The sequence below is a fragment of the Pan paniscus genome, chromosome 2 (assembly GCF_029289425.2).
Source record: "Pan paniscus chromosome 2, NHGRI_mPanPan1-v2.0_pri, whole genome shotgun sequence".
Classification (NCBI taxonomy): domain Eukaryota; kingdom Metazoa; phylum Chordata; class Mammalia; order Primates; family Hominidae; genus Pan; species Pan paniscus.
The window spans coordinates 37,453,490-37,478,997 of record NC_085926.1 but is presented as its reverse complement, the minus strand read 5'-3'; the positions used below and the strand labels follow the sequence as shown (position 1 = coordinate 37,478,997).

Sequence of the window (25,508 nt, the reverse complement as noted above, 5' to 3'; positions counted from 1 at the left end):
ATATTTTTATGGCACATTATGGAAGGTTCTTGGCCAAAAGCAAATAGCTTAAGAGTTAGGCTTAAGAGTTAGGCTACCCCAACCCCTACCTTAGGCTTAAGAGTTAGGCTACCCCAACCCCTACCTAGAAGCTCCCAGGATGTTATCATCTCATACCTGCAAGCCATTCAAGGCCACAGCTAGAAACTCTGGGATAGAGAATAATTAGAATGACAAAATAAGGTAGCATTTCCACTTACTAAGCACCTCCAGCCTACAAGGAACAGGACAGAGGAAAGAGCCCATGAATGGTGAATGGCTCCATCCCTCACCCTGAACAGCACAATTCAAGGAGCAAGAGTGGGGCCTCTCACCTGAGAAGAACCACGCTGTCGGACATGAAGGCTCCAACAGTGACATCTGAAAATGAGAAGTTTACAGCGTTCAGAAACTTGCTGAAGCCCATACACAACCGCGCCCTGGGAATGCGCTCACAAGGATGGAGACCCAGCCTTGAGGCCGGAGAGCCCTCTGACGGCCACTGTCTGGGCTATACAATGATCTTGTAAGAATGGAAGCCACACTCTCTGACGTGGCAGCCAATCCCTACGCAGGCTACTGGGGCCTTGAAATGTGGCTAGTCTCAGTCGAGAGGTGCTGTGAGTGTAAACTACACACCACATTTCAAAGACCTAGTACAGAAAACCATTAACTACCTCACTAATAACTTTCATATTGATTATATGTTGAAATGATAATATGTTGGCTATATTGGGCTAAAAAAATTAATAAAATTAACTTCACCTTTTTTATCATTTTATGTAATTACAGGAATATTTTAGATTACACATATGGCTTATACTTCTTTTGACATCAGTGAATTAGAGAAAGACATACCTAGAATTCAGTGACTCTTGGAAAATGCTCTAGGTTCTGAAGAACATGGAATTGTCACCCTCCACCCCTCACTCTATGTGACCTGAGTATCTCATGGTATCCCTGTCTGTAAAATGAAGATAATTATCCCCAGGGCCTTCTTCAAAAGCTGATAATATTTCATTACATTTAAATCAGAAAATATTTATTAGTCATTATATAATATTCATTAAGTACCCACTAGATTTATAGTAAATATTTATTAAATATATGAAATCAGATATTTAAGTCAGTAAATTCATGAAAATACTTGGTAAGCTATAAACCAAGACCCTGGTTTAACTGGTAATGTTTATTCCTAAATAACTTTAATTTAGGAAGTATTTACTCTTCCAGTGGTTCTATGCCTTTCTCCCTACCACCCCAACCCGGCCATATAAATCCCTGGCCCTGGGGTTCCCACTACTACTTCACAGAACCAAGTATCTGAGTCCAAGAGGGTCTGAATCTGTACATCACTAAATGCACTGAGCATCTATATGATGCCCTCATTAAGGAAAAACAAATGGCAAATCCATGAATTATAGTGTTCCTAAAATTTCTCCACTTGGGTGTTGTATCAATTTTGTTCTTCAATAGTCTTTAAATTTGCTATATGTTTAAAAATAAAAGAACCTGAGGAATTTGTCAATTTCCCTTATGAAAAACACAAGATCAGAAATTCAGATCCATTGTGAACTGTGAACACCTTGCTCACCTCACATTTACAGAAAAGTAGCTGAACCACTGGGAAGCATGGATCCCCGTGCACTGCAGGCTCTGGGCAGCCCCTCACAATGAGTCTCAGCATCCTTGTTTATAAAGTGGGGAAAACACCCTATCCTACTTACCTGCTGGGGTCACTGTGAGATGCACATTGCATGTGGAAGCATTTTGTATATATTAAATGCTAAACCCATATAAGGTATTATTTGGGGATGGCCACAAATTTTCCAGAACAAGAACTGCTTTCTCAAACTTAAAAAGGCCCACAAGGGTCTTTCTTGGGACAAAAGCTTCAACACTGACTTCTTTCTATTCCCTTACTTCCTCCTGGCTCTGTTGTCTTGAGGAATTTCCAAAACTCCTATCTGTACAAAAATACACAATGTGGTGTCCTCATACAAGACTGCGTTAGTTTTCTTAAATTTTAGTGGAAAGAAATATTTCTCAAAAGCAAGATGACTACAAAATTTAGAGAAATGTTTCCTGAATTCCATGACCATTCTGGATTTTTTCAAATTCTTACTGTTGTTTCCGTACCTTACCCCACTCCATCTTGAAACACCTGAAGAACCACTACTCCACCACCCAGGCAATTTGACCTAGGCCAGATATCACTTGGGGTTGGGTTTGAAATCATGTATCTTTATCCAGTTAGCCACAACCACCACAGGCAATAATTAACTCTAAAGCCAAGCCAGCCAGCATTGAATGGTGAAGGTCTGCTTTGTCCACACGCAAGAGGACTTGGTTTTCTTTTAACTCCAAATCTTTCTCCATCATTTTCTTTCAAGAGTAGGGGCAGGGGGCGGTGGGGGTGCTGCTCTTTTTGCCTCTCAAGAGTAAGAAGCCTTTGAATGTGGTTAAATACAAAGGAAAACATGAGGTTTCACTATTCAACCATTTTAGATGTGGCCAGTGCTTTTTTTCTTCATTAGAATTACCGCCCCAGAAACCACTACACAAATCCACCCTCCTGGTGCTAAGCCGTTCAGAGTAGATCATTTTAAAACCCCAAAATAAATATCAACATTATTTTCACCTTAAAATTGAACACCAGGCAAAACACCCTATTCTATTGTGTGAATTGTCCTAATCCTAAATGGATGTGATGATTGCTAACCAGACTGAAAATTATTCTACTTCATGCATTTATCTTCATTTATCTCATGTGCCTTTAAAGAAAAACAGCTTACCAGGATAGCCATTTCCATCCATATCAATGCCTCCCGATATGGACTGACCAAACATCCGGAGCACTGGATTTATCTTCTGCCCAGACAGTTTCTGAAACAGATAATAGGGAAATGGAGTCACAGGAAAAGACCACAGTCACAAATAAGAACTGTGACTGCTTTATTCCAGCTTCCCTAGGACACTTGGTCTTAAAGTTGTTGAAAGAAAAAAAAAAAGTAATCCTAATGTGATCAGCAAGTCTTTAGCAGGCAGTTGAAGACCACACACTCCTTTATTATTACTTGTCTTGGCCAAACGTCATCATTTAAAATTTTTTCTAAGTTCTGTGTTAACAAAAAAAATCCACCTAGACTACCATGATAATGTTTTGACATGTTGAAATTCAAAATGGATAAAGTTTAACTTCCATTCCTAATGCAGGTTCTGTTTGTTTTTACACAGGTGTAGCTGGCTGAAATTCTAAGAACATATTTAGCTTGTATCTTTCTTCCCAAATATGTACTAAATATTTAACACTCTGCTCCTAAGAGGCACACATTACAGAGTCTTTCCCTAGACAGACAGGTAATTAACACGTCCAGCTGGAAAAGATGGCCAGGTGGAAACTACCTCTCCATCCAGCCAACCAGATGATCTATAGATTCTGGAGCTTCACAGACAGGAGTGAACAGTTTTACCCAGTAAATCTAGAACTCCATGGTCCTGAACACTTCTTAAACTGTAGGAAATCAAAAGAACTCAGCTGAAGAAGATGCCCTGCCCTCCCCTCTAGAAAACAGCCCCCTCAACCAACCAGAGTTCACAACTTCACCATGGGACACACTAGCATCTATGCTTACTTTATATGTTTTTTAAAAACAAGAAACTTTCTCTTTTTTTTTTTTTTTTTTTTAAGAGATAGAGTCTTGCTCTGTTGCCCAGGCTAGAATGCAATGGCACAATCATAGCACACTGCAGCCTCAAACTCCTGGGCTTAAGTGATCCTCCCACCTTAGCCTCCCAAGTAGCTGGGACTATAGGCATGCTCCAATATACCCAGCTGTTTTACTTTTTTTGTCAGACGGGGTCTCGCCATGATGCCCAAGGTGGTTTCAAACTCCAAGCCTCAAATGATGTTCCTGCCTCAGCCTCCCAAGGAACTGGGATTACAGCCACCACTCCTGGCTGTGCTCACTTTTTATTCATCATAAAGTTCATCACATATCCACACAGGCAGCACTGATTCAACAATATTTATTGTACAAACAGCCTTTGTCACACTGAAGCTGCCCATCAACATTCGTGTGGCGCAGTTCCTCACAAAGACACTGAACTTCCTGAATCAGAAAAGTCCCATCTTCTGGGGTCTGACCTACTCCTTCTGCCTTTATCTGCATGGTCCCCCACGGGAGGCTTACTTCCTGATGCCCTCACTGTGGAGGACAAGAGAAATGCTTTGTTTTCAAAGTACAACAGAACCAGGTTTACAGCTATCTAGGGGCTCACTTTGACTTTCTTTCCTTATCCTTCTCTTTCCCGAGTCATCCTGCAGAGAAGTCACGAAGGCAAGGAGGGGGGAGTTTTCACAGGATCTACAGATGGAGGCACGAGAGATGCCCCCTGACCCCCAGCAGCTGATAACTGCAAATAACCCTCCTAGAAGTGATCAGAGAAGGCTGCTTGCCATCCTCCGTTAAGCCATCCAACAGGAAATGTCCAAGCACCAAAGTACAAATCAGAACACTGTAGGAAACACTGAAGAAATGTTTCACACTAACAGGCAAAGCCCTACATCCCACATGGCTCTGTCTAAACAAACATGTATGTGTGTCTGCACATTTCTTAAAAGCCACGTTTTGAAGCAGACCCTTTTGGCTCTGAAGTCCAAGAACTCTAGCAGCAGCCTGCCCCTGGATCTACATTTCTAAGGTATGCTGTGGCTGGGACGAGGGGCAGAGTGAAGGGGTGGTCCATCTGGGGTGGTGATGCAGGCTTAAGTTATCCCACAGACATCTGCAGGCCATTATGCTAAAAGCCAAGAAGATAAGTCTGCCCAGTGCTAATAACCCTAAATGAAAACCAGGAGCCCTGGAAACCTCCACTTGACCAGGTTTCTATGCAGTGTCCCCTCCAGCAAGAGAAGGATCACAGGGGCCGCCATATGCCCAGAGGGCTCTCACATTGGGAAAGGCACACAAGGATCTTAAAATAAACACTCTCCGTGGTAAACTCGAGAGAGAGTTAAAGAGCAATGTGGAAGAAGTGTAGGCCCTGATCTCACAATTTACCCAGCAGAAATAATACAAATCTGGGCCAAAGCAAAGTGATTCCATTGCCCAGAGTTGTTTCTGATTCCTTCCTCTAGTTCACCCACACAATGCCTGCTCTGTCCAGGACCTGGGCCTGCAAGAATCTGCCATTAAAGAATTTTTTTTCTCTTAAATCACTGCCCTTATCATATGCATATTAGCAGCTTGGGAACGTACAGTCATAGTTGCTTCTTTCTTTTTTTTTCCTTAAGAGCCCAAAACCACTTCTCTTTGTCAAAGCAAAGGAGCCAGCCTGCGTGCTGACAAAGGCAGGCTGGTCCAGATGCTATCCCTGCTTCCCACTAAAGACGCTCCACGCTAACCACAAGAGTTATACTGTGGTTCTCTACAGGGATTCCACCCAGCAACCAAACAAAACACTGGGAGGGCCCCGGAGGAGGGGAAGCCGAGGTCTCTCACAGGTTGCCTCACTGTGTGATTAGCTTCCGAGGTCCAGGAAAACAAGCTTCCCGGAGGATGCGTGGAGAATGACCCTGACCGCTGCCCGAGCATGGGGCTCCTTGGGTGACTTTTAGCTTGTCACCCTGGGAAGAGCATCCCTGCCCCAGCCTAGGGCAGCTCTTGTGACTCAGATGTGGCCCCCAAACTGTGCCCAAAGCTCTCTTCCTCCTGCCTTGCGGGCTGAATCACCGAAGTTTATTAATCTCCTGTTAGGTATTTCTAATGAAAAGAGGATGGTCTGGATAGATAAATGCCCCTCAGAGTATGTATGCCTCATGGCAAAATAGTTTCCATATTCGTAAGTTTTCCTACTGAGTTTCTGAGCGTTCCTTTTTGCAATGTGGAGTTGAGGATGGTGGTCACGATACAAGTTTCAGGCAGCAGACTGGCAAAGATTCTGTGGCCATACTGCCACTTATGACCTTGGGCAAGTTAAATAACCTCCTTGGGCCTCATGGATAAATAAATGGTGGATAATAAACAGACCCATCTTACATGGCTGCTGTGAGGATTAAAGGTAAAGAAAGGGCAGAGTAGGCACCCAAAAAACAGTCCCTCCTCTTCGCAGCGCCTCCCAAAGCCCTGTCTCCTGCAGGTGAGGCACTGAGCTCAGCAGGAGGCCAGTAGAGAGGGGATCTGAGGCACGAATGACAACCAACCAACCCTCCACCCTTAACTAGTTTATCTCTATCTGCCAAGGACAATTATTCATGTAGAAGTTGTACTTGCATTTACATGCTGCCTCTTAAAATTAAAATACAAATACATATAGAGTAGGAAGTAGTCAGCATGTAGTAAGTGTTCAATAAATAAATATTTGTTGATTGGAAATTTCTCAATGTGTATCCCCTTCTGTCTCTGACCCACTGGGAGAAAGATCAGAGCCAGTGCCACTCCACACGCAGACATCCACAAATATCCTGACAATGCTTCTGCTGAGAGCATGACTTCCTTTTTTCCCATGGGCTGGGCTTGACACCATCAGCAAGATTGAACACCAAGCTGATACGGCAAAAAACAGAACTCACCACTTCCATGTTCCCAAGTATAGGGCGCAAGCACAGAGTCCTAACTGGCTCCTGGTTTTGAGGCCAGCTGGGACGACAGTCTGTGATCAGTTTCAGGCCCCTCCACCATGGACCATTTTTCTTCTAGATTATATATTAAAACATATTCCTTTGCCTTAGCATAGATGGTTGACAAAGTAGTCACCAAAAAGAGAAAGCTTCCTTTCCTTTCTTAAATAAATGGCTCCAACTCTGAGTAAGAGTTGAAAATTATCTTCTTTAGGCAAAATGCATCCCTGAGTGTTAGCAAACTTGGGATTCTAAGAATGCTTTTTTTAGTATTTAATAAGCAATATTAATTGTATCTTTCACAAAAGGGCAGGAAGGTCAAGGCAAGAAAAATGTTTTTCTTTGTACCTCCAGGGCATGGTGCATAACGAAGGTTCCATACATGTTTGCTGAATGAATGTATGAACAGTTGCCATATCACTCTCACACTAATTACCATTGAGTACTGAGGGACTATCCCACCGGCATCACCATGATAGATATAGACCGCCCCTGCGAAGTCATCCTCCTTGGGTGCACCAATGGCCACATCTGAGGGTAAAAAAACAGCTATGGGTTAAAAAGCCACATTAATAATATAAGTGCAGCTTCCCTAATTCTGGTTGTTATGTCTGAGTCCCTGGATACCAGAAATTATTGGTTGTTGATTGTTCAAGCATTAATTTGGGCACAAGATCCCTCAGCAGGAAAAAAAAAAAAAAAGTAGGCCAGTGTGGTGGCTCACGCCTGTAATCCCAGCACTTTGGCAGGCCAAGGCGGGCAGGTCGCCTGAGGTCAAGAGTTTAAGACCAGCCTCGCCAACATAGTGAAACCCCAGCTCTACTAAAAATACAAAAATTAGCTGGGTGTGGTGGCACACACCTGTTGTCCCAGCTACTCTGGAGGCTGAGGCAAGAGAATCACTTGAACCCGGGAAGCGGAGGTTGCAGTGAGCTGAGATTGTGCCACTGGACTCCAGCCTGGGAAACAGAGTGAGACTCCATCTCAAAAAAAAAAAAAAAAAAAAAGTACAGTGAAAACTATAGAAGCTGACTGAGAAGAATTTAGTTCCAAAAAAGTTTCTACCTTATGCTCGTAAGAAAAACCACTGACCCATCCAATAAAAGAAATGCAAATATAAACTACGTGCCATAATTTCCATCAGGGAGAATTCCATAGACAATGGCTATTGTGTAACTGAGAAAGTCTGAGGTCCTGGATAAAGGACCATTCCTTATTATTATTTGATAATAAATCCATTCCTGGATAAAGGAAATATACAGAAGGGCATTCACTTCACACACAAGAAATAACATTACTCTCACAAACTGGCAACTCCTAGAACAAAACCTAGATCTTCCTAACTTTTTTCCCTTGCTTCTAACAAAGTCATGTGTCTGCAGAAATGAGGCCAAGGGGGAGGAAAATGAAGCCCACTGTAGCCAGTGGTAGGAGGTATCAAAGATGTCTGGATGGCTGGCCTGGGCAAGGGTTGCCCCACCTCCACCACCATATGCCCTGGTGACATGGTTGCTCTGCCTCCCGACGTCTGTATGCTATGTATGCAGCGATGTGAAGAGGCTCAAATAAGCCAGAGAGAGAGGTCAAGAGGCTGTGAGGAACACTGCTGTCCAAACAGACCTAGACATTAGGTACATATGCCTCCATGCCTCCCAAGACACACACACACACACACACACACACACACACACACACACACACACACACACACACACACACGCGTACACTCTCAAAAGTCAACCTAGCTGCTGCTATAATCAGGCAGAAGATGTCTGGGTTTCTAATTCTCTCCTCACTCATTTACCCATCAACATGGTAGAGCATGATGGAGCATCAAAGGCTCAGAAACAAGGAGAGTTGATGGCAGGATGAAGCTATTCAAACTTCTCTGCCATAAGAAGTCCCAAATGGACCAGCCCCAAGGTTTGCTTCCACTGCAAACAACAAAGAACACTGAGCTGGTGAGAAGGGATTATGCAGAGGCAAAACTCCAGTGGGCTGGAAGCTCGGCCCTGCGTGTCTACAGGGAGAGCACCTCTAAACGTGTCCTATCTCCCCACAGCACATTGATGGGCCTTCGAAGGGGATCAGTAGACCCAGGAGCATGCCACTAGAGATGGACAGTCAGTGAGCAGGCTGCCCCTCTGAAACAGAGCAGCGTGCTGCACCTGGAGGGGCTCCGTGCACCAGGAGCACTCACTCACCTGGGAACCCATCATTGTCCAGATCGTCCAGGCTGGCAATGCTCTCTCCAAAGTGCGCATTGTAGGCACCATCCCCAGTCAGAGCCAGCTGCTCCTCGAGGGCTCCCTGGGAAACAGGATGGAGGAGAAAATGGAAAACAAAACAAAAACAAACAGAACAAACAATAAAAATCAATAAAAAACCAGAGTTTGAATGCTGCCCTGCTAGAGCACACTCATCGACAGGAAACACCTGGGCAGAATTACAGGAACCCAAACTTCTCTCTCCTGCTGGCAAAATGAGTCCCTTTTACCTGCTTAGCAGGATGGTCTCCCATAGCCTGAGATGCATTTTTGAGGGAAGGAGAATGTCATGGTAGCCAATGACTACACTCTCTGCCTTGTCCTAATACACTACACACAAGCAAACCTCCCTACCCACCTTTCCCCCATGTGCTCTCCACGTCCTTAAGGCATAGCACTTTTTCCCCAATGTTGTTTTAAAAGGGTATACATTTTTCTATTTTTTCTTTCCTGTGCCTTTTGGTACAAGTTTATAAAGCTGTTTTGCAAAGTGCATATATGAGTTATCTTGATAGAGGGAGTCATGGTTCAGAAAATCCAAGCACCCAGTTGTTCTTGGCCAGAGGGTGGCTGTGATGGCAGACGTCACTGTGCCTATTATTCATGCATGGCTCAGGTATGAATTTCCTGAGAAAATACTAACCAACAGAGGGAGGGGGTTAATGGTGTACAAAGGCAGGAAAAGTCATCTAACTTTGGGGGAAAAAGTCATACCTACTCTCACCCCAAATCACTGACACATGAAGACCAGAGTGATACAATACAATCTGATGTCCTGAGACATGAGAAGATGTATGCATTCCCCAGTGCAGAGGCAGTCTGGGCCCACTATATCCTACAGGCCATCCCATGAGTGTCTGGCTTTTATCATGACCAAGTCTTCTTTTTCACTATAAACACAATTTACACCTTGAAAACAGTCAAGGTGAGATGATTTCTTGGGTGAATGAAACCTCCACCCCAAAACACAAATATGCATTAATTTCTTTCTTTCAGTGTAGTGGGGAAGAGGAGAGGAACACCAGCAACTGATTCCTCCTATGTACCAGGTACTGTACAGCCAGCTCCTCATTCAAATCACACAATGACTCCATAAGGAAGATCTTATGATGCCTCTCACTTTACAGATGAGGAAATTGGGCCACCAATTTCAAGCCATTTGTCCACATCACACAGGCTAGGACATGGCAAAACCAAGATTCAAACTCAGGTCCACCTTGCTCCAAAGTCAGAATTTTTTCCACTACTCCACACTGCCTTCCGATCTTTATTCAAATGGCTGATGTTCAACAGAAATGAGAATACTCTGGTACTTAGAATAACCATACAACATCAAGAAACACTGGTTGGCAGGGGAGGGTGTGGGTGCATCATGCCCAGTGGAGGCCTGGGGGAGTTCTCGTGCTTCAAGAGTCCACCTTCTGATTTAGACACACAGTCTGGCTGTTGGACCTGACTCCTACACAAATGTCTCAGTCTCCTGCAAATACAATGGCAGGCACCACTGAATGCCCACAGCGCTCATTTATTTAATGTCCCCCTCATTTCTCCCTGCACCCTGCCCTGACTTCCTGGAATGTCAGTGGGTATGCAGGTGCCAAGAGTTCCTGCAACAGGTACCAATAAGCACCTTCCCTCCCAGATATTTTATTTTTTTTAGAGACAGAGTCTCACTGTGTAGCCCAGGCTGGAGTGCAGTGGTGCAATCATAGCTCACTACCACCTCAAACTCCGGTGCTCAAGGGATCCTCTCGCCTCAGCCTCCTGAATAGCTAGGATTATAGGCAACCACCACTGCACCTTGCTTGTTGGCTTGTTGACTAACTGATTGACAAGGTCTCACTCTGTCACCCAGGCTGGAGTACAGTGGCATGATCACGGCTCACTGCAGCCTCCACCTCCTGGGCTCAAACAATCCTCCCACCTCAGCCTCAGCTGGGACCACAGGCAAGCACCACCACACCTGGCTAATTTTTTTGTGTGTTTTTAGTAGAGACAGGGTTTCACCATGTTGGCCAGGCTGGTCTTGAACTCCTGGCTTCAAGTGATCCTCCCACCTGGGCCTCCCAAACCTCCCTGGTTTTAGATCTGACTTCCTGAAGAGCCTGAAAACCTCAGACGCAACATAAGGCTCTAACAATCCCTGGCTCTCCTTTCACTGCTTCCTTCCTTTCTGGCATCTGCCCACTTAGTTATAGCTAAACCTCTGCCCTCTCCCAACTGGGATACCTAGCATCTCAGCCACTGCTTAACAGTACACTTCGATTTTTTTTAATATGAAATTATATTCTCACTATTTGGATAAAGATAAAACTAAACATCTATCCAGAGAGCTGTTATTCACATTTTCTATGTATTTGGCATATTTCTGAGGACTGGTTGTACATGCAGTTTTCATCCCATTTTTCCACTGATTATCTCCATAAGCATTTTCTCATGTTAGAGAAAAGGTAGGCGGCACCAGAATGTTTTCATTGAACCATGTTGTTCTTGTTGAATACTTGTACTTGAACACTTGTACTTCCAGATCCTGAAAAGACTGCTTTCTCACTGGTCTCCTGCTTCCACGATGCACTGCTGTCCCCCAACCCAGCCCCCACTCACCCACCCTCCATTAGCTACAGAGGGCCAGAGGCATCTTTCTGTCCATGTCACGTCCCTTTCATGGTCCTGCAGAATAGGGGACACCAAGATTATTGGCCAGGCGTGGTGGCTCACGTCTGTAATCCTAGGGAGGCCATGTAGGGCAGATCACTTGAAATCAGGAGTTTGAGACCAGCCTGGCCAACATGGTGAAACCCCATCTCTACTAAAAACACACAAAAAATTAGCCGGGTGTGGTGGCAAGTGCCTGTAATCCCAGTTACTGGGGAGGCTGAGGCAGGAGAAGAGTTTGAACCCAGGAGGCAGAGGTTGCAGTGAGCCAAGACTGCGTCACTGCACTCCAGCCTGGGTGATGGAGTGATACTTTGCCTCAAAACAAACAAACGAACAAAAAGATTATGGTTCCCATGCAGTCCCCTGCCCCCCCCCCATGCTGAAATGAGTGGTGATGCCACCTCACACCCCAACCCACTTGCCCAGCTCTGCACTGGGAGCTCTGCTCCAGCCCACCCTGCCTGTCTGCTAACTCCTACTCCTTCTTCAAGATTCCCCAGCCATTGTGTCCTCCTCTGCTTCCCTGGGAAAATGTGCATATGCTCCCAGAGAGGTGGCATAACCTTGAGACAAAGCATGCCAGCTCTAAAGCCAGCTTGCCTAGGTTCAAATCCCAGCCCCACTTCTTAGCTGTGTGGTTTGGGACACATTACCTAACCTCTCTGGGCCTCAGTTTTTCCACCTGAAAAATGGGCACCCTTGATACCATGTGTATATTGCATAGAAATCTCTCGCAGAAAGCAGGAAGAAGAGTCCCTGGTACATAGTAAGCACTCAAAAGACAATTATTAAGATTCTTCCTTGGCCCCTGGGTGTCTGCAGTTGTAACATTGTATGTAACTTTCCATTAATGGGCCATTGAGCTTATTCAAGACAGATATCACATATTTTCATCTCCTCTGGGTAACATTGCCCCCAGTGCCGGCCCAGAGGGGTGCTCGGCCACTGCTGGCTGGACAAATGTCCCTCCCCCACACCCATCCGCACATTGCCCAGTATTGTACTCACATTTCCTCTGTTGATGTAGACAGTGACCTGTCCCTCATCCCTGATCTCAGAAAACATGGGGGCCCCCACCAGCAGGTCAGAGAGTCCGTCCCCATTCAGGTCAACTGCGCACAAGGAGGAGCCGAAGTAAGAGCCCATCTGCAACCAAGTTGAGTTGCAACAAAGCATTCAGTGTCTGCTCTCACACAAGGATGCCCTCGCTTTCCTCCACCCCATTGGCTTTAGAAACATCCCTCAGAGGAATTGAACAATGAGAACACATGGACACAGGAAGGGGAACATCACACACCAGGGCCTGCTGTGGGGTGGGGGGAGGGGGGAGGGATAACATTAGGAGATATACCTAATGTTAAATGACGAGTTAATGGGTGCAGCACATCAATATGGCACATGTATACATATGTAACAAACCTGCACGTTGTGCACATGTACCCTAAAACTTAATGTATACTAAAAAATAAAAACATAAAAAAAAAGAAACATCCCTCAGAGGCTGGATGGCTATGCTGCCCCCTAAACCAGAATGCCTAGCAAAGAGTGAAATACCCAACTTCCAGCAGCAAGGCAGGGCCCCAGTCAATGTGAGACAAAGCTAACTGGCCCAAAGTCCCCCATTCCTGGAGTCCTATCAAGGGGAAGATAAATAGATTGATGCCCACAGAATGAGGTGCTGTTTTTAAAAATGCAAGCTGAGGACACAAAGTTATGTTACAACCATAATAAAAATGCTCCTTATATCAGACATTTGACAAGGCCAAGCAAGTAGGAATATGAAATCTCACAACACAAGAAAGGCATGAAAATAAATGTTACATGGGGAAATAGGTTATTCTCTCCTGGTCCTATGCATAGCTGAAAGATTGTTTAGGAAGGCATGAGCTGAAGTGACAGAAAAAGGTACAACTTTTAAGACTGTTTAACTGATGAGGGAACAGAGCAAGATAATATTGACTTTTAATTATAGCTTAATTAGGGGTCTCAAACCCAAATACCAACAGGATCCAGGCAGGTGATATAACAGGCATAAGAAAAAAAATTAATGTGGCAAGTGACACTTGTCTTCCTTGTCTACATAACAATAGGGAGTGGTGGAGACTGTGGCAAACTGGAGCCCACAAGCCTGGCTAAAGGAGCAACTTCAACCCAGCTGCAGCTAACTGCCACCAAGAGGAATGCTGACCCAGAGAGGAGCAACCTTTCCATTTTCCAAAAGAAGCCAAAAATTTAAAACTTTATTTAAAGTGCCAGTGTTTTAAATGCTCGCAACTTCTTCATGTGTAAAAACAATAAACAAATACTGTGCAAGCCAAACAAAAGTATTTGTAGGCTGTATTCTTTCCAAAGGCTGTCAGTTTGCAACCTCTACTTTAAAAAAAAATAAAAGAAGAAGGCCGGGCATGGTGACTCATGCCTGTACTCCCAGCACTTTGGGAGGCGGGTGGATCACAAGGCCAGGAGTTCAAGACCAGCCTGGCCAACATGGTGAAACCCCATCTCTACTAAAAATACAAAAATTAGCCAGGCGTGGTGGCAGGCACCTGTAATCCCAGCTACAAGGGAGGCTGAGGCAGGAGAATCGCTTGAACCTGGGAGGTGGAGGTTGCAGTGAGCCAAGATCATGCCACTGCACTCTAGCCTGGGCAACAGAGCAAGACTCTGTCAAGAAAGAAAAGAAAGAAGAAAGAAGAAAGAAAGAAAGAAAGAAAAGGAAAGAAAAGAAAAGAAAAGAAAAGAAAAGAAAAGAAAAGAAAGAAGGAAGGAAGGAAGGAAGGAAGGAAGGAAAGAAAGAAAGAAAGAAAGAAAGAAAGAAAGAAAGAAAGAAAGAAAGAAAGAAAGAAAGAAAGAAAGAAAGAAAAGAAAAGAAAGAGAAAAAGCATTATTCTTTTAAAATAAATGTTTTCTAATAAAAGGCCCCTGGGTTGATGGACATGAACAAGCCTTTTCTTTTACTGTTGGAGTTTGTTGGCAGCTGACCCAGGGAGTTTGAGGGAGAGAGGTAGAGGACACTCCAATCTATTTCCTGCAGCTAACAGGGTCACAGGAGGGCTTTGTAGTGGCCGCTCAGAAATCCTTCCCCAGTGATATGCCAAGGCCATCTTCCTCCCCTCTGATTACCCATTCTCAAAGGAGAACGGAGCAGGAAAGGGTTGAAATCACAGAGGGTGAGGAGGAAAGAAACCGAGTTGCCAGTCACTATTTCAGTGGCCTTGCCAATCTCCCCATCTGAGCTTTGGTAAAAGAAATCAGTAAGACACAGGCAAAGACCCAAAGAGCCAAGCTGCCGGCTGTGCTCACTGGCTGAGCCCCAGGGGAACTATTTGTTTCATTCCAAAGGACTATTTAACTTGGCATCTTCATCAATGTTAAATTAGAAATCTCTATATGTGAAGTTTCCTATCTCAGTTTTGAAATACAAATGCTTCACATACTCCGTTAATTCAATAAAACTTCAATATGGCAATGACATGCTTTGGGTTGTGTGTCCGATGATCAGAGCTCCCCATCAGCCTGGAAATGTGGAGATGTGTGTCTGTATTAACATCTGAACTGCACACATGTTGGTGATTTCTTAAGTGTACTATTTGGAGAAAGTCAACCAATAAAGACAAGAACCAGGTTTTTTTTTGTTTGTTTTGTTTTGTTTTTTTAATCTTTTTGCTTTGTTTCTTCTTATAGGAAGCCAGGATACAGAACTATCTGACCAAATTCTAGCCAAACAGAAGCAGAAGTGAACCGGTGGTTTGCTGAGTTAGAACCCTCCTGTCTATGTGACTCTGGACATAGGGATAAATCTAAAGGCATCCTTTGAAAGCCTGGGGTCATGTCCTTTTGTAGGAGGTAATGGAGAAGTCAGAAAGACATGAATGTCTCATTTCTTCTGGCAAGAAGCAGAATAAGTTGTATAAAGAAAGGTCATGGCCTATTTCAAAAGCAGAACGATGATGACAGGGTAAATCTAGTTGGAGACACTAGTAGAAGGAAGTGAAGGCAAGAGGACTGTGAGTGAGTGGCAGAAAGAAGGGGTGCCTATGGAATGGTGCAAAGGTTAGGGCCAGAAGAGCCCTAAAGAAAAGAAAAAGTCAAATGGCTACGAAGCCAAGAAGTTGAATACCTAGGCCTTTCTGTCCCTTCTCAGGGAACCTGATGTATCTTGGTATGATAAGGACATCCAAGCAGACATTCAGGCCTGAACCTGTCCTGGAACTCAATGGCAGAAGTCTTCAGGAAGTTTAGACAAGTGGGTTCCCAAAGGTTAATCTCATCCTCCTTGCACCACCCACTCTCAGATCTACCCCCAAAAACCTGATCAACTTGAGCATAGGTTGTCATCCAAACCAAGAGGTTTTCAAGGAGGAGAGAGGGCACAATTACAGATTGTTAATTACTCGAAGGCAATAGGAATTAACCGGGCCTCCCCAGGGCACAGACAGTAAGAAGTAGGGCAGGGAAGGAAAAGCAGTTTGGGGGGGCACAGCTACAACTGAACATAAAGATACTCAGAAACTCCACAATTCATTTTAAATAATCCTTGGCCAGGTGCGGTGGCTCATGCCTATAATCCCGCACTCTGGGAGGCCAAGGTGGGTGGATCCCTTGAGCCCAGGAGTCTGAGACCAGCCTGGGCAACATGGTGAAACCCCATCTCTACAAAAAATAATACAAAAATTTGCTGGGCATGGTGGCACATGTCTGTGGTCCGAGCTACTTGGGAGGCTGAGGTAGGAGGATGGCTTGAGTCCAGGAGGCAGATGTTACAGTGAACCAAGATCATGCCATAGTGAGACTCTGTCTCAAAAAAAAAAAAAAAAAAAAGGAATCCTTTACCTTTAGGCTTTCAAACCCAGGTACATTTGAAGGGAAGAGGGAGATTGTTTCCATGCTAGATACATTCACCCATTTGTTATCTTCTGCAGAAGATCTAAAATGTTAGCCTTAATTCCACTCATACCCTACTTGCTCTTTGAAACTCTCTTTTGTAAATCACAAGTAGCACAGAGTTATTTCTTTTCTAACTTTAAGGGTGCTTGGAAAACCTTTTTGCAGAATGGCTCACAGTCATTTTCCAGTGCTGTTGCTTTGGGGTTTTGGAAATGTTAAAATAACACAAGCCAGCAGAGTTCTCGGGAAGGCAGAGCCATTCTGAGGAAAAATGCAAAACCAAGTTTGGTGATGCATTTTTTATTCAAAAGATAATGACAATTATACACTAAGTGTACCTATTCGGATTGTTAAAATTGCAAAAAGGTCTACTTGAATGGGAGAACAACATGGAAGGATCCTAGGCTGGCGTACAGCAGTTCTAACTCGGCAGGAACAGAATTGAGGAGGCACATGGCCTCCTCCCATGTCCCAGACATCCTATGCTTCTTCCCAGATCCCACTAAGGCCTCCACCAAGACCAGCCTCCAAATTACCCCCACAGCTCCCAACCTAAACTTGTGTCCCTTAGAGTAGCCAAGCTCAGCCAAACAGTCCTGCTGATCTAAGCCACACAAGAAGTGCATGACTGATAAGCTCATGAAAACTGTTGCTTATTAATAGCAGGACTCTCTAATTGGCTTAATTTTAGACAACAGGGCAGTATAATGGAAACTTTCAGAAAGCAGAGAGAGGATTAGGGACTGGGTGGGGAGGACCCAGGCAGAGTAATCTCACCCAGGCTAACTTTAGGGCAGCACCCTGAGCTATTTCTGCTTCAAGGTTCTAAGAGGAATCGGGCAACCTGTGTTTGGATTTTCTTTGTGTGGCAACAGTCACCTTGGCAATGACAGTTGAGGGCTGAGGATTCGGGAAGGGGGTAATGTTGGGCTGGTGAAACAGGCTCAGTGAGAAGCATTTATTGCTACCTATACTCAGAAAGATCTGCTCTCTCTGGAGGTGGAGATGCGTTCAGAAAGGATGGAGGCAGAGAGACAGGGCATGCAGTCACTTTGATGACAGTCTGAACTATGGACAATCTCTTAAAACTCTGTGCTGTAACTTGGCCCCATATAACTCATCGTGCTACAGAATGTCTCCTAAAGCGAGTATGAATCCCATGAATGTACAGATTACACATACCGCTGAGAATGTAAAGACACCAACAAGCAGACAGCACTGCCATATAAACACAGGGCACAGGTAGGGCCTTCAAACCAATTTTCTAAGAAGTACTGACTCCCACATGATCACATCTCTCAAATAAAAAATAGTCACTTATACCAAGAACCTCACCTTTTTACCTGATGCTTGAAAGATCTTAATTAAGGTGCCTGATCTTCGGTCAGCTCTGAAAATATAAACCTATGGAATGAAAAAAAAAAAATCTAGTTGGGATGAAATCAATGATCAAAGATATTTATCAGCACTCTCCTGGGAGTCCTATTTAAAAGCTTAAGAGCCAGGTGCACAGCAGATGTGCTTATGCTAGCTGATGATCATGAAGAAGTCAGCTGTCATTTTACCAGCCCTGCAAAAAAAAGGGTCCTTCAATCCTGAGGCAGACATCACCTCCACTGCTCCTGAACCACAATACTTATAAAAGCCACACACAATAAGACCCAAGGAGCTTCCAAATTACAAGTAAACAATTCAACTCTGAGAAAAAGCTAGTATTTTGTTTCTTGAAATATTTCCTTTATTCCTGTTTTTAAAATTAGTTGGTGGTATGGATTGGACTTTATTCCCAGTAAGACTTTACCAGGCATTACAACAGAAGATAAAGGGATAGGTGGAGATGAGTACTGTAGACAAAGCAGTTTCCCAAAGTGATTTCACATAATATTAGAGTCATGTGATCTGCCTGGGTAAGTATGAGTTTCGTTTGGGAAATGTGGAGTTAAACATTAAGTAAATTCTTTGACTGTGGAACTTTTTAGAGCCTTTAGCATGTTCATGTGAACTATGCATCGCCACTGCAAAGACGATCGCTGACATTTAACTTCCTAAATGTACTTGACTATGGAAGTTCTTTTTTTTGGATTACATCTCGTGGGAAGAGTGTCTCATGAGAACCAGTGTAAGTAACCTTCCCATGAGATAAGGAACTGCCATCTTAGTGTGAGTGCTTTTGTGCCCTGACACTAGAATATCCAGCAAAATCCTGAAGGCCAGGGGTCCTTGGGAATCAAGTCTGTACTAGCCCCAATCCCTGGGAATGTGGAATTGTCAGCAACTTTGTCACTATGACCAGTTTCCCCATGCCTCTCAGGTGGTCTAATTGAAAGAAGCATTTTTATGTACTTTATAAACTGGGTCCAGGAGTCCCGCTGTCTGGCTCTATCAATTATAAGTACCATTCTTAACTTTTTAGCTTTATACCTTGCACCCCCCAGATAGCCAGTGAGAGGGGTTTGCGGAGGGGTCATCTTAAGACTTGACAGGGACTATGAAGTTCATCACAATCATCTGAAGGAAAAACTATAAAACTGGATCGTGTTTTCTGCAATTAGGGAGAAAAGAAAGCTGCTATCATTAGCATAGAGGCACCTGCATCACTATGAACTAGACGTAGGCATTTTTACCATTTCTACAGAGATGCCCGGTAGCCCGCAGCCCCTCCCCAAGAAGACAACATCAATGTGAACAGCTCTCAGTGCTTCTTTCTCTACTATTTAGATAAATTCATGCAACTCAGAAAGAACCACCTCTTTCTTGAGGTGATCGAAGGTCACCTGCTTGATCCCTCCTCCCTGCCAGCTCAGGGCCCTGGTTTATCTGGTTTCAGTTTTGAAGAACCTCTTTCCACAGCATCAGTGTTAGGGAGGAGGGAGGCACATGCTCCAGAAACGTGAGCAGCAGCTCCTAACCTCTGCCCAGGAGGATCCACAGAAATTATCCTTAGTCAAGCCTAGTCAACTGGAAAGTTCGTCAGCTCCCTGATCATCCTGACCTCCTGGCTGAAGGCTCCAATTACCAGTGGTCTCAGCTCATCTGGGCTAATCCAGAATCCAGATTCCACTTCTCCAAGCCCTGGGAGATATGACCAGACTCTATCACAGGTCTACCCCTAAAGGTTCAGATCCAAAGTTCATTCCTCTGTTCACTCAGTCTTTCCCATCAGACAACCTATGGAGCTTCTTAAAAATGTGGGTTCCTGATCCATCTGTACCTACTCAATCTGGATTTCCTGTACCTTCATGATAAAGAACCAACGAGCGTAGTTCACAATTCAGGCCCCTCAGAGGTCATGTTTCCCATAGGAATTCAGGCAGCCCTAGATCCAGGGGGTGGGTTTTTTGGCAGATACTATAGTTTAGGGAAAGCCAGACCCACATATTTCCAGTCCAGCCTTTGGGCTGAACCAGTCTTGGGAACCCAATGTTCCTTCTCAAACACTGGGGAAATAAATACGAGAATGATTTGGGGCATGAATAAAGCCTCAAAGATATCTGAGACTGGACCTAGCTCCATTAAATCAAAGCCAAACTTGGGAAGGGTTTGGGATTTGAAGTTGGACAGCACTAAATGCCATTCCTTTGAAGGACATCATAAGGCCAGGGCTCAGTCTTATAAATTACACACACACACATGGTCAGCTGTGAAAAACCTCAGATGAGAGTGTGCAGGAAATCGAGAGTGTGAGTATACTCACACTCTAATTGAGCTTTCAAGGGAAACTTTCCAATGGAGTGGGGCAGTCAGGGGGTTCCTCATCACCTCCCCGCCAGCCACCCAGTAGAATGTTCAGGTCAATGTCAGCTGGCAAACCTCTGCACCAGGGACAGCATGCTCCCCTCTTCTGTCTGACCCCAGCTATTCCACAGATGTTTCTCCTCACCTTGCCGATGCCTTTGTCCTGTGGGGCACCTCCTACCACATCAGTGATGGACGGGTGAGAGAAGTGGCCAGCGGTCACTGCGTAGCCTGAACAGGATGGGCGGAAACCAAGCACACGGTTGAAAAAGAAGGGAAGGGAAAAAAAAACATCCATCAGAGGAAAATGTTTCTCAAGCATGCTCCCTACTCTTGGAACATAAACTACCAGGAAAAAAATGGCAGCTGTCAACCTTCTCATGCTGAAATGGCTCTCATCTCACAAAAAGTCATGTTCACAAGGATATCAGGGCAGGAAAGAGGGCTTTCTGAGTGTCTTCTTTCGGACAAGTACTGTATGAAATACTATATATCTGTTTTCTTCTTTTCAAGGCATAGTTTTCATACGGTAAGGTCATATATCTGACGTGTAAAACTCAATGAATGCACACATGAGCGTAGCCATGCAACCACCACCCAGATCAAGGAAGTGACTATAACCACAGAACCATAACCCCAGAGGGTTCCCTCATGCCCTTTCCCAGTCAATATGCCCCACACAGGTAGCCACTATTCTGATTTCTATCACCATATATTAGGTTTGCCTTTTCTTGAACTTCACTCAACATAACATCTGTGACATTCATCCACATCGTTGAGTACAGTAGTAGTTTCTTTTTATTATTGAGTAATATCCGTTATATAAATATGTCATATGTTTATTCTGTTGCTGGGCATTTAGGTTGTTTCCAGGCTGGGGTTAATATGAACAAGGTTGCTACCAACATTTTTATGCATGTCTTTAGGTATCTCTTTCAGTCTAAAAACTTTATGAAGAAGGCATGACTGTTTCTTCCATTTTACAGATACAGAATTAGAAAAACCTGTTAAACAACATGCCAAAGATCACACAGCAAGACTCAAATCTAATATGTGCCTCTAAAGCCCCTGCTGTTAACCACACTCCCTCCTACAAGAAGGCAAAAGAAGCTGTCAGTGGGTGGGTGGGTAGATGCATGGTTGGGTAGATGGATGGGTGGATGGGTGGGAGGGTGGTCAGTGAAAAAATATGGATGCAAAAGGAACCTAGAAACAAAGGAAAAGATTGCCTAAGCTTAGCCTCAATGTCTCCTGCTTTCTGAGAGCCTTGCTAGCAGGCCGAAAGCTCTCCTCTGGCCAGCATAAATCCTGTACAGGCTGCCATATAATCCCCAAACTTGTCATCACCCTCTAACTCTAAAGTGATTGTAAGTTGTTTGAGTTTTGCGATGACATCATATCATGATCAATTCTTCCTCACCATGTGGCTGATTTCTCTCAGACTGGCGACTGATAGTACCTAAGAGTATTCTGAGTGAGATCAAAGCCTGAACGGATCCTTGATAATCCCTGCAGCTGATAAGAGCCTCTAATGTGTATACAAAGAGAAACCACAGGCTCGAAGCTTCAAGGTAGCTGTTCTAGACCCCAAACCCATCATCCAAACTGGGCTTTCTTCTGCTCTCTCTTCATTCCCTGATTCAATAAATATGTGTTGAGTTACTACTATACACCAGGCACTATACCAAATGTGAGACACAATCCCACATTTTGTCTTTAAGGTGCTCCCAGCCCAGTGAGAAGTACGGTACCAGTGATAGGTGCTCTCTCAGACGCACCCACAGGGAAGGCAGCTCAGCATTTAGACTCTGTGCTCAGAAACCACAGGTTCATACCCTAATTTTGCTACTTAGGAGCCATGTGACCTTGGCAAGATGTATAATTTCTTTGCTCCTCAGTTTATCTATAAAATGTAGATAATAATAGCTACTTCATAACGTTGTTTCAGAAATTAAAAAGAAATAATACATACAGCCTGGCATAGGGTAAATGCTTAATAAACAACAGCACTAGGCAGCTGGGTGCCTACAGGAGCAAACACCCCAGAGTAGAAGGATTGTTGGGTCTATGCTACCAGGCAAAAAACTTGTAGTTAGAAGGGAAAAGGCAAGTCAATGACTCCCTAACCCCATTTAACAAGAAGTTCCCAGTGACGCTATGCAAAAAGGGAGTCAGGGCCTTTCCCTGTAAGTTACGTATCATGAGTGTGAAAGAGCATTGTGTGTCATCATTAGGCCTTCCTAAATTTAGCTTCGCTTTCAATCCAGAATTATAGCATTTAGGGCATAAATTAAAGAAAAGAGTCTTGTAATTGTCATCTACACAAGCAAAGACAGCCTATGTCTGTTCTTAAATTGGCATGGCCCTTGTCCCAGTGTCATTCTGCCTGATAGCTACATTAAATTGTGTCTATCTTCTTTCCAGAAGATTAAAAGAGTTAAGAAAGCAAGAGAAATTTTTCTGAGCCTTTAATTAACCTTCAGCATTAGGTTGCCATCTGTCATGATAATTTCTAGTTCTTATCTTTCTATTTGCAACCAGTTTTGTGATCAGAAAGCAAGGACTCCATCCAAAGGGACGCCCGTGGAAAATCAAGACTCCATCACACTCATTTCTACCTGACCATCTGAACTTCAACAATTGATAAAATGAGAAAATAAAATGTTTATTTCCCTGGAGGTTCAACTGTCAGCTTTTTAATTAAAGCATACAGTTTTAATTCAGTTCCCTCCTTGGTTTTCCTCTCTACCTTGTGTTTGTGGAGCTAGATGTGAAGATGCCCTGGCTAAAGATGTAAGTCATTAGAACAACAGGCGTCAAAGCCAACTAACTCCTCTTTCCAACAATAAAGCAATAATTTGTGAATCTGGTGGGAATCACTCCCATTTCCCCTTTCTTACCTGTTCTCTCCCTGAGTACTCACCCAGGTAGGTGTACCGCCTGTTCATGATCACTTCGTCGTTCAGTTTCAAATAGGTGTTGTCCGTAAGGTTCAGCACTTTGATGGTTCCAGCCCAATAAAATGACCCTGGAGCACCCATCACCACCAGCTCCTACCAAAAAGAAATCCAACGGTAACCAGCGAAGGAAGTGAGGAGGGGAGGAGGGGAGTGCAATGAGAACCACAGTCACAACAAAGGAGAAATTCCTCACACCAAGAACTTTTTTTTCCCCAGCTAAGCAACAAAAACAGATCTCACCAGATTCACCAGCATTATGGAATCTATTATACAGACGGGATTATCAGGACTAAAGATGTGAAGAGACTGAGCAAGGTGCCAGAATTTACGACAGGCCAGGCCCCTATTCTATCCACGATGAGACCACACACATTTCCTCAACTTTACATCAGGCTCTAACAAGGAAATGACAAACAGCTGACATTGACCTCAACCACAGATTCTGGGGAACACCACTCATGAAAAGCAGTAAGCAATACCGCACGCTGCCTGGACTCCAGGCTCACCATTCAACTCCCCCGACCTGATGCATAGCGAGAGGAAACTGTGCACTAGTACTCCAGGGAATCCCCTCCAGACCACACTCAAGACCCTCTCAGGGACGTTCTAGAACATGGTTTTACGATCATTACAGTCCACTGCAAACATGGAAGAACAAAACCAAGAGACCAGCGAGGTCAACTAAGGAAGAACACAAACTGGAAGAGGAGACCACAAGGCAGCAATAGACGGTATCACTGTTAAAAACAGACTCAAGGCCGGGCGCAGTGGCTCATGCCTGTAATCCCAGCACTTTGGGAGGCCGAGGCGGGTGGATCACTTGAGGTCAGGAGTTTGAAACCAGCCTGGCCAACATGGTGAAACCCTGTCTCTACTAAAAATACAAAAATTAGCCAGGTGTAGTGGCACATGCCTGTAATCCCAGCTACTCAGGAGGCTGAGGCAGGAAAATCGCTTGAACCCGGGACGCAGAGGTCTCAGTGAGCCAAGATCATGCCACTGCATTCCAGCCTGGGTGACATAGCAAGACTCTGCCAAAAAAAAAAGACTCAAGAACATAAGAGGCACAGCTGTCTTCAGCATTTAGATCAGGGGGAAATGGTCAACAGGGCTGAGAGCATGTTTGTGCCCCAGAACCATCACCAATGCTGACAATAACCCTAAGTTCCCAGAAATGATTTGGTCACCCAAGGAAGTCAGCACAGATATCTGCTGGGGTTTTCCCCTGGGTGATACGATAATGGAAATCAATCAACATCCCCTGCTGTCTCACTCCCAAAGTTTATTTCCTTTGTATTTTTCAAAATTCTAGACCAGACTGTTTTCCAAGAGTGCAGGGCTCAGGTAAAATTCAACGCTGTCCACTATTTCAACCACATTAGGCTCTTCTCCCGCCACTGCCCCCTCAGACTGCATGCCTAGGACACTCTAAACTAATTCTGGTCTTCGGAACTCCCTCTGCTCTTTTTATCTCCATCTGTGCAATGCCCTCACACTTCCTCTGCTTGTGTAACCCTTTTGCAGTATTCAAAACTCAGTTGAAATGTGGGTGAATCCTAGACCAAATGTTGATGAGAAAAAAAATGACTCCATTCATAGGAAGTTCTAGAATCAGCAAAACCAATCCACACTGATGGAAGTCAGATCGGTGGGTACCTGGAGTAAAGAGGAGGAACACTGTCTGCAAAGGGGCATGAGGAACTTTCCAAAGTGATGGAAATGTTCTCATCTTCATTCAGACAGAGACGACATGGTATACACATTTGTCAAAACTCATCGAACTCTGCATTTAAAATAGTGTATTTTATTATATGTATTAATTTTTTTAATTAATAATCTTGATTTTTTAAAATTCCAGAACAGTGATCAAACACTAACAAGGAAGTTATCACATAAAAACACAAAACATGCTAATGAGATGACATTTTACAAGCATTAAGACGAAGCTCCCATTGTGCAGAGGCTGTGCTGGAGCTAGGAGGCAGGCTGTGCTTGTATCCATCAGAGGTCCCTGGCTTTCAGTCCTTCCTTTCCCCAACAGGGAATCCCTACTTTTGGATTACCTTTATTTTCTAAAGTTTCGACACCGCAATAAGAAATAATCAGAATTATTTTTCTAATGAAATCAGTAATTTTTCACTCAACAATGTTTATTGGGCACCTACTATTATGTCTCAGAGTTCACACTAGATATAAAGATAAATAAAGTCCCTTCGTAGATCATTCTTGGGGTAAGACAGCATGGTAATGTGCAAAGTATTTCAGAAAAAAATTCTATGCAAACAGGTTAAAATCAACAAAATTTCTAGAGGAAACCTTTCAGCTATAGACAAAACTCCAAAGATACTGGTCATGAAGGCT

General features: G+C 44.1%; 1 protein-coding gene across 3 annotated transcripts in view; it reads right to left on the bottom strand.

The window, feature by feature from the left end:
- ITGA9 (integrin subunit alpha 9) overlaps positions 1-25,508 on the bottom strand; it is a 369,289-nt gene that overhangs the window by 294,885 nt on the left and 48,896 nt on the right. For all 3 annotated transcript variants that reach the window (XM_034956118.2, XM_034956120.2, XM_034956121.3), the window contains exons 6-13: positions 23,111-23,240; positions 20,333-20,418; positions 17,788-17,856; positions 12,574-12,711; positions 8,845-8,950; positions 7,077-7,171; positions 2,814-2,904; positions 354-399 (exon numbers count right to left, since the gene is read on the bottom strand). In XM_034956118.2, the coding sequence (XP_034812009.1) occupies positions 354-399; positions 2,814-2,904; positions 7,077-7,171; positions 8,845-8,950; positions 12,574-12,711; positions 17,788-17,856; positions 20,333-20,418; positions 23,111-23,240 (761 nt within the window). The remainder of the gene's footprint in view (positions 1-353; positions 400-2,813; positions 2,905-7,076; positions 7,172-8,844; positions 8,951-12,573; positions 12,712-17,787; positions 17,857-20,332; positions 20,419-23,110; positions 23,241-25,508) is intronic.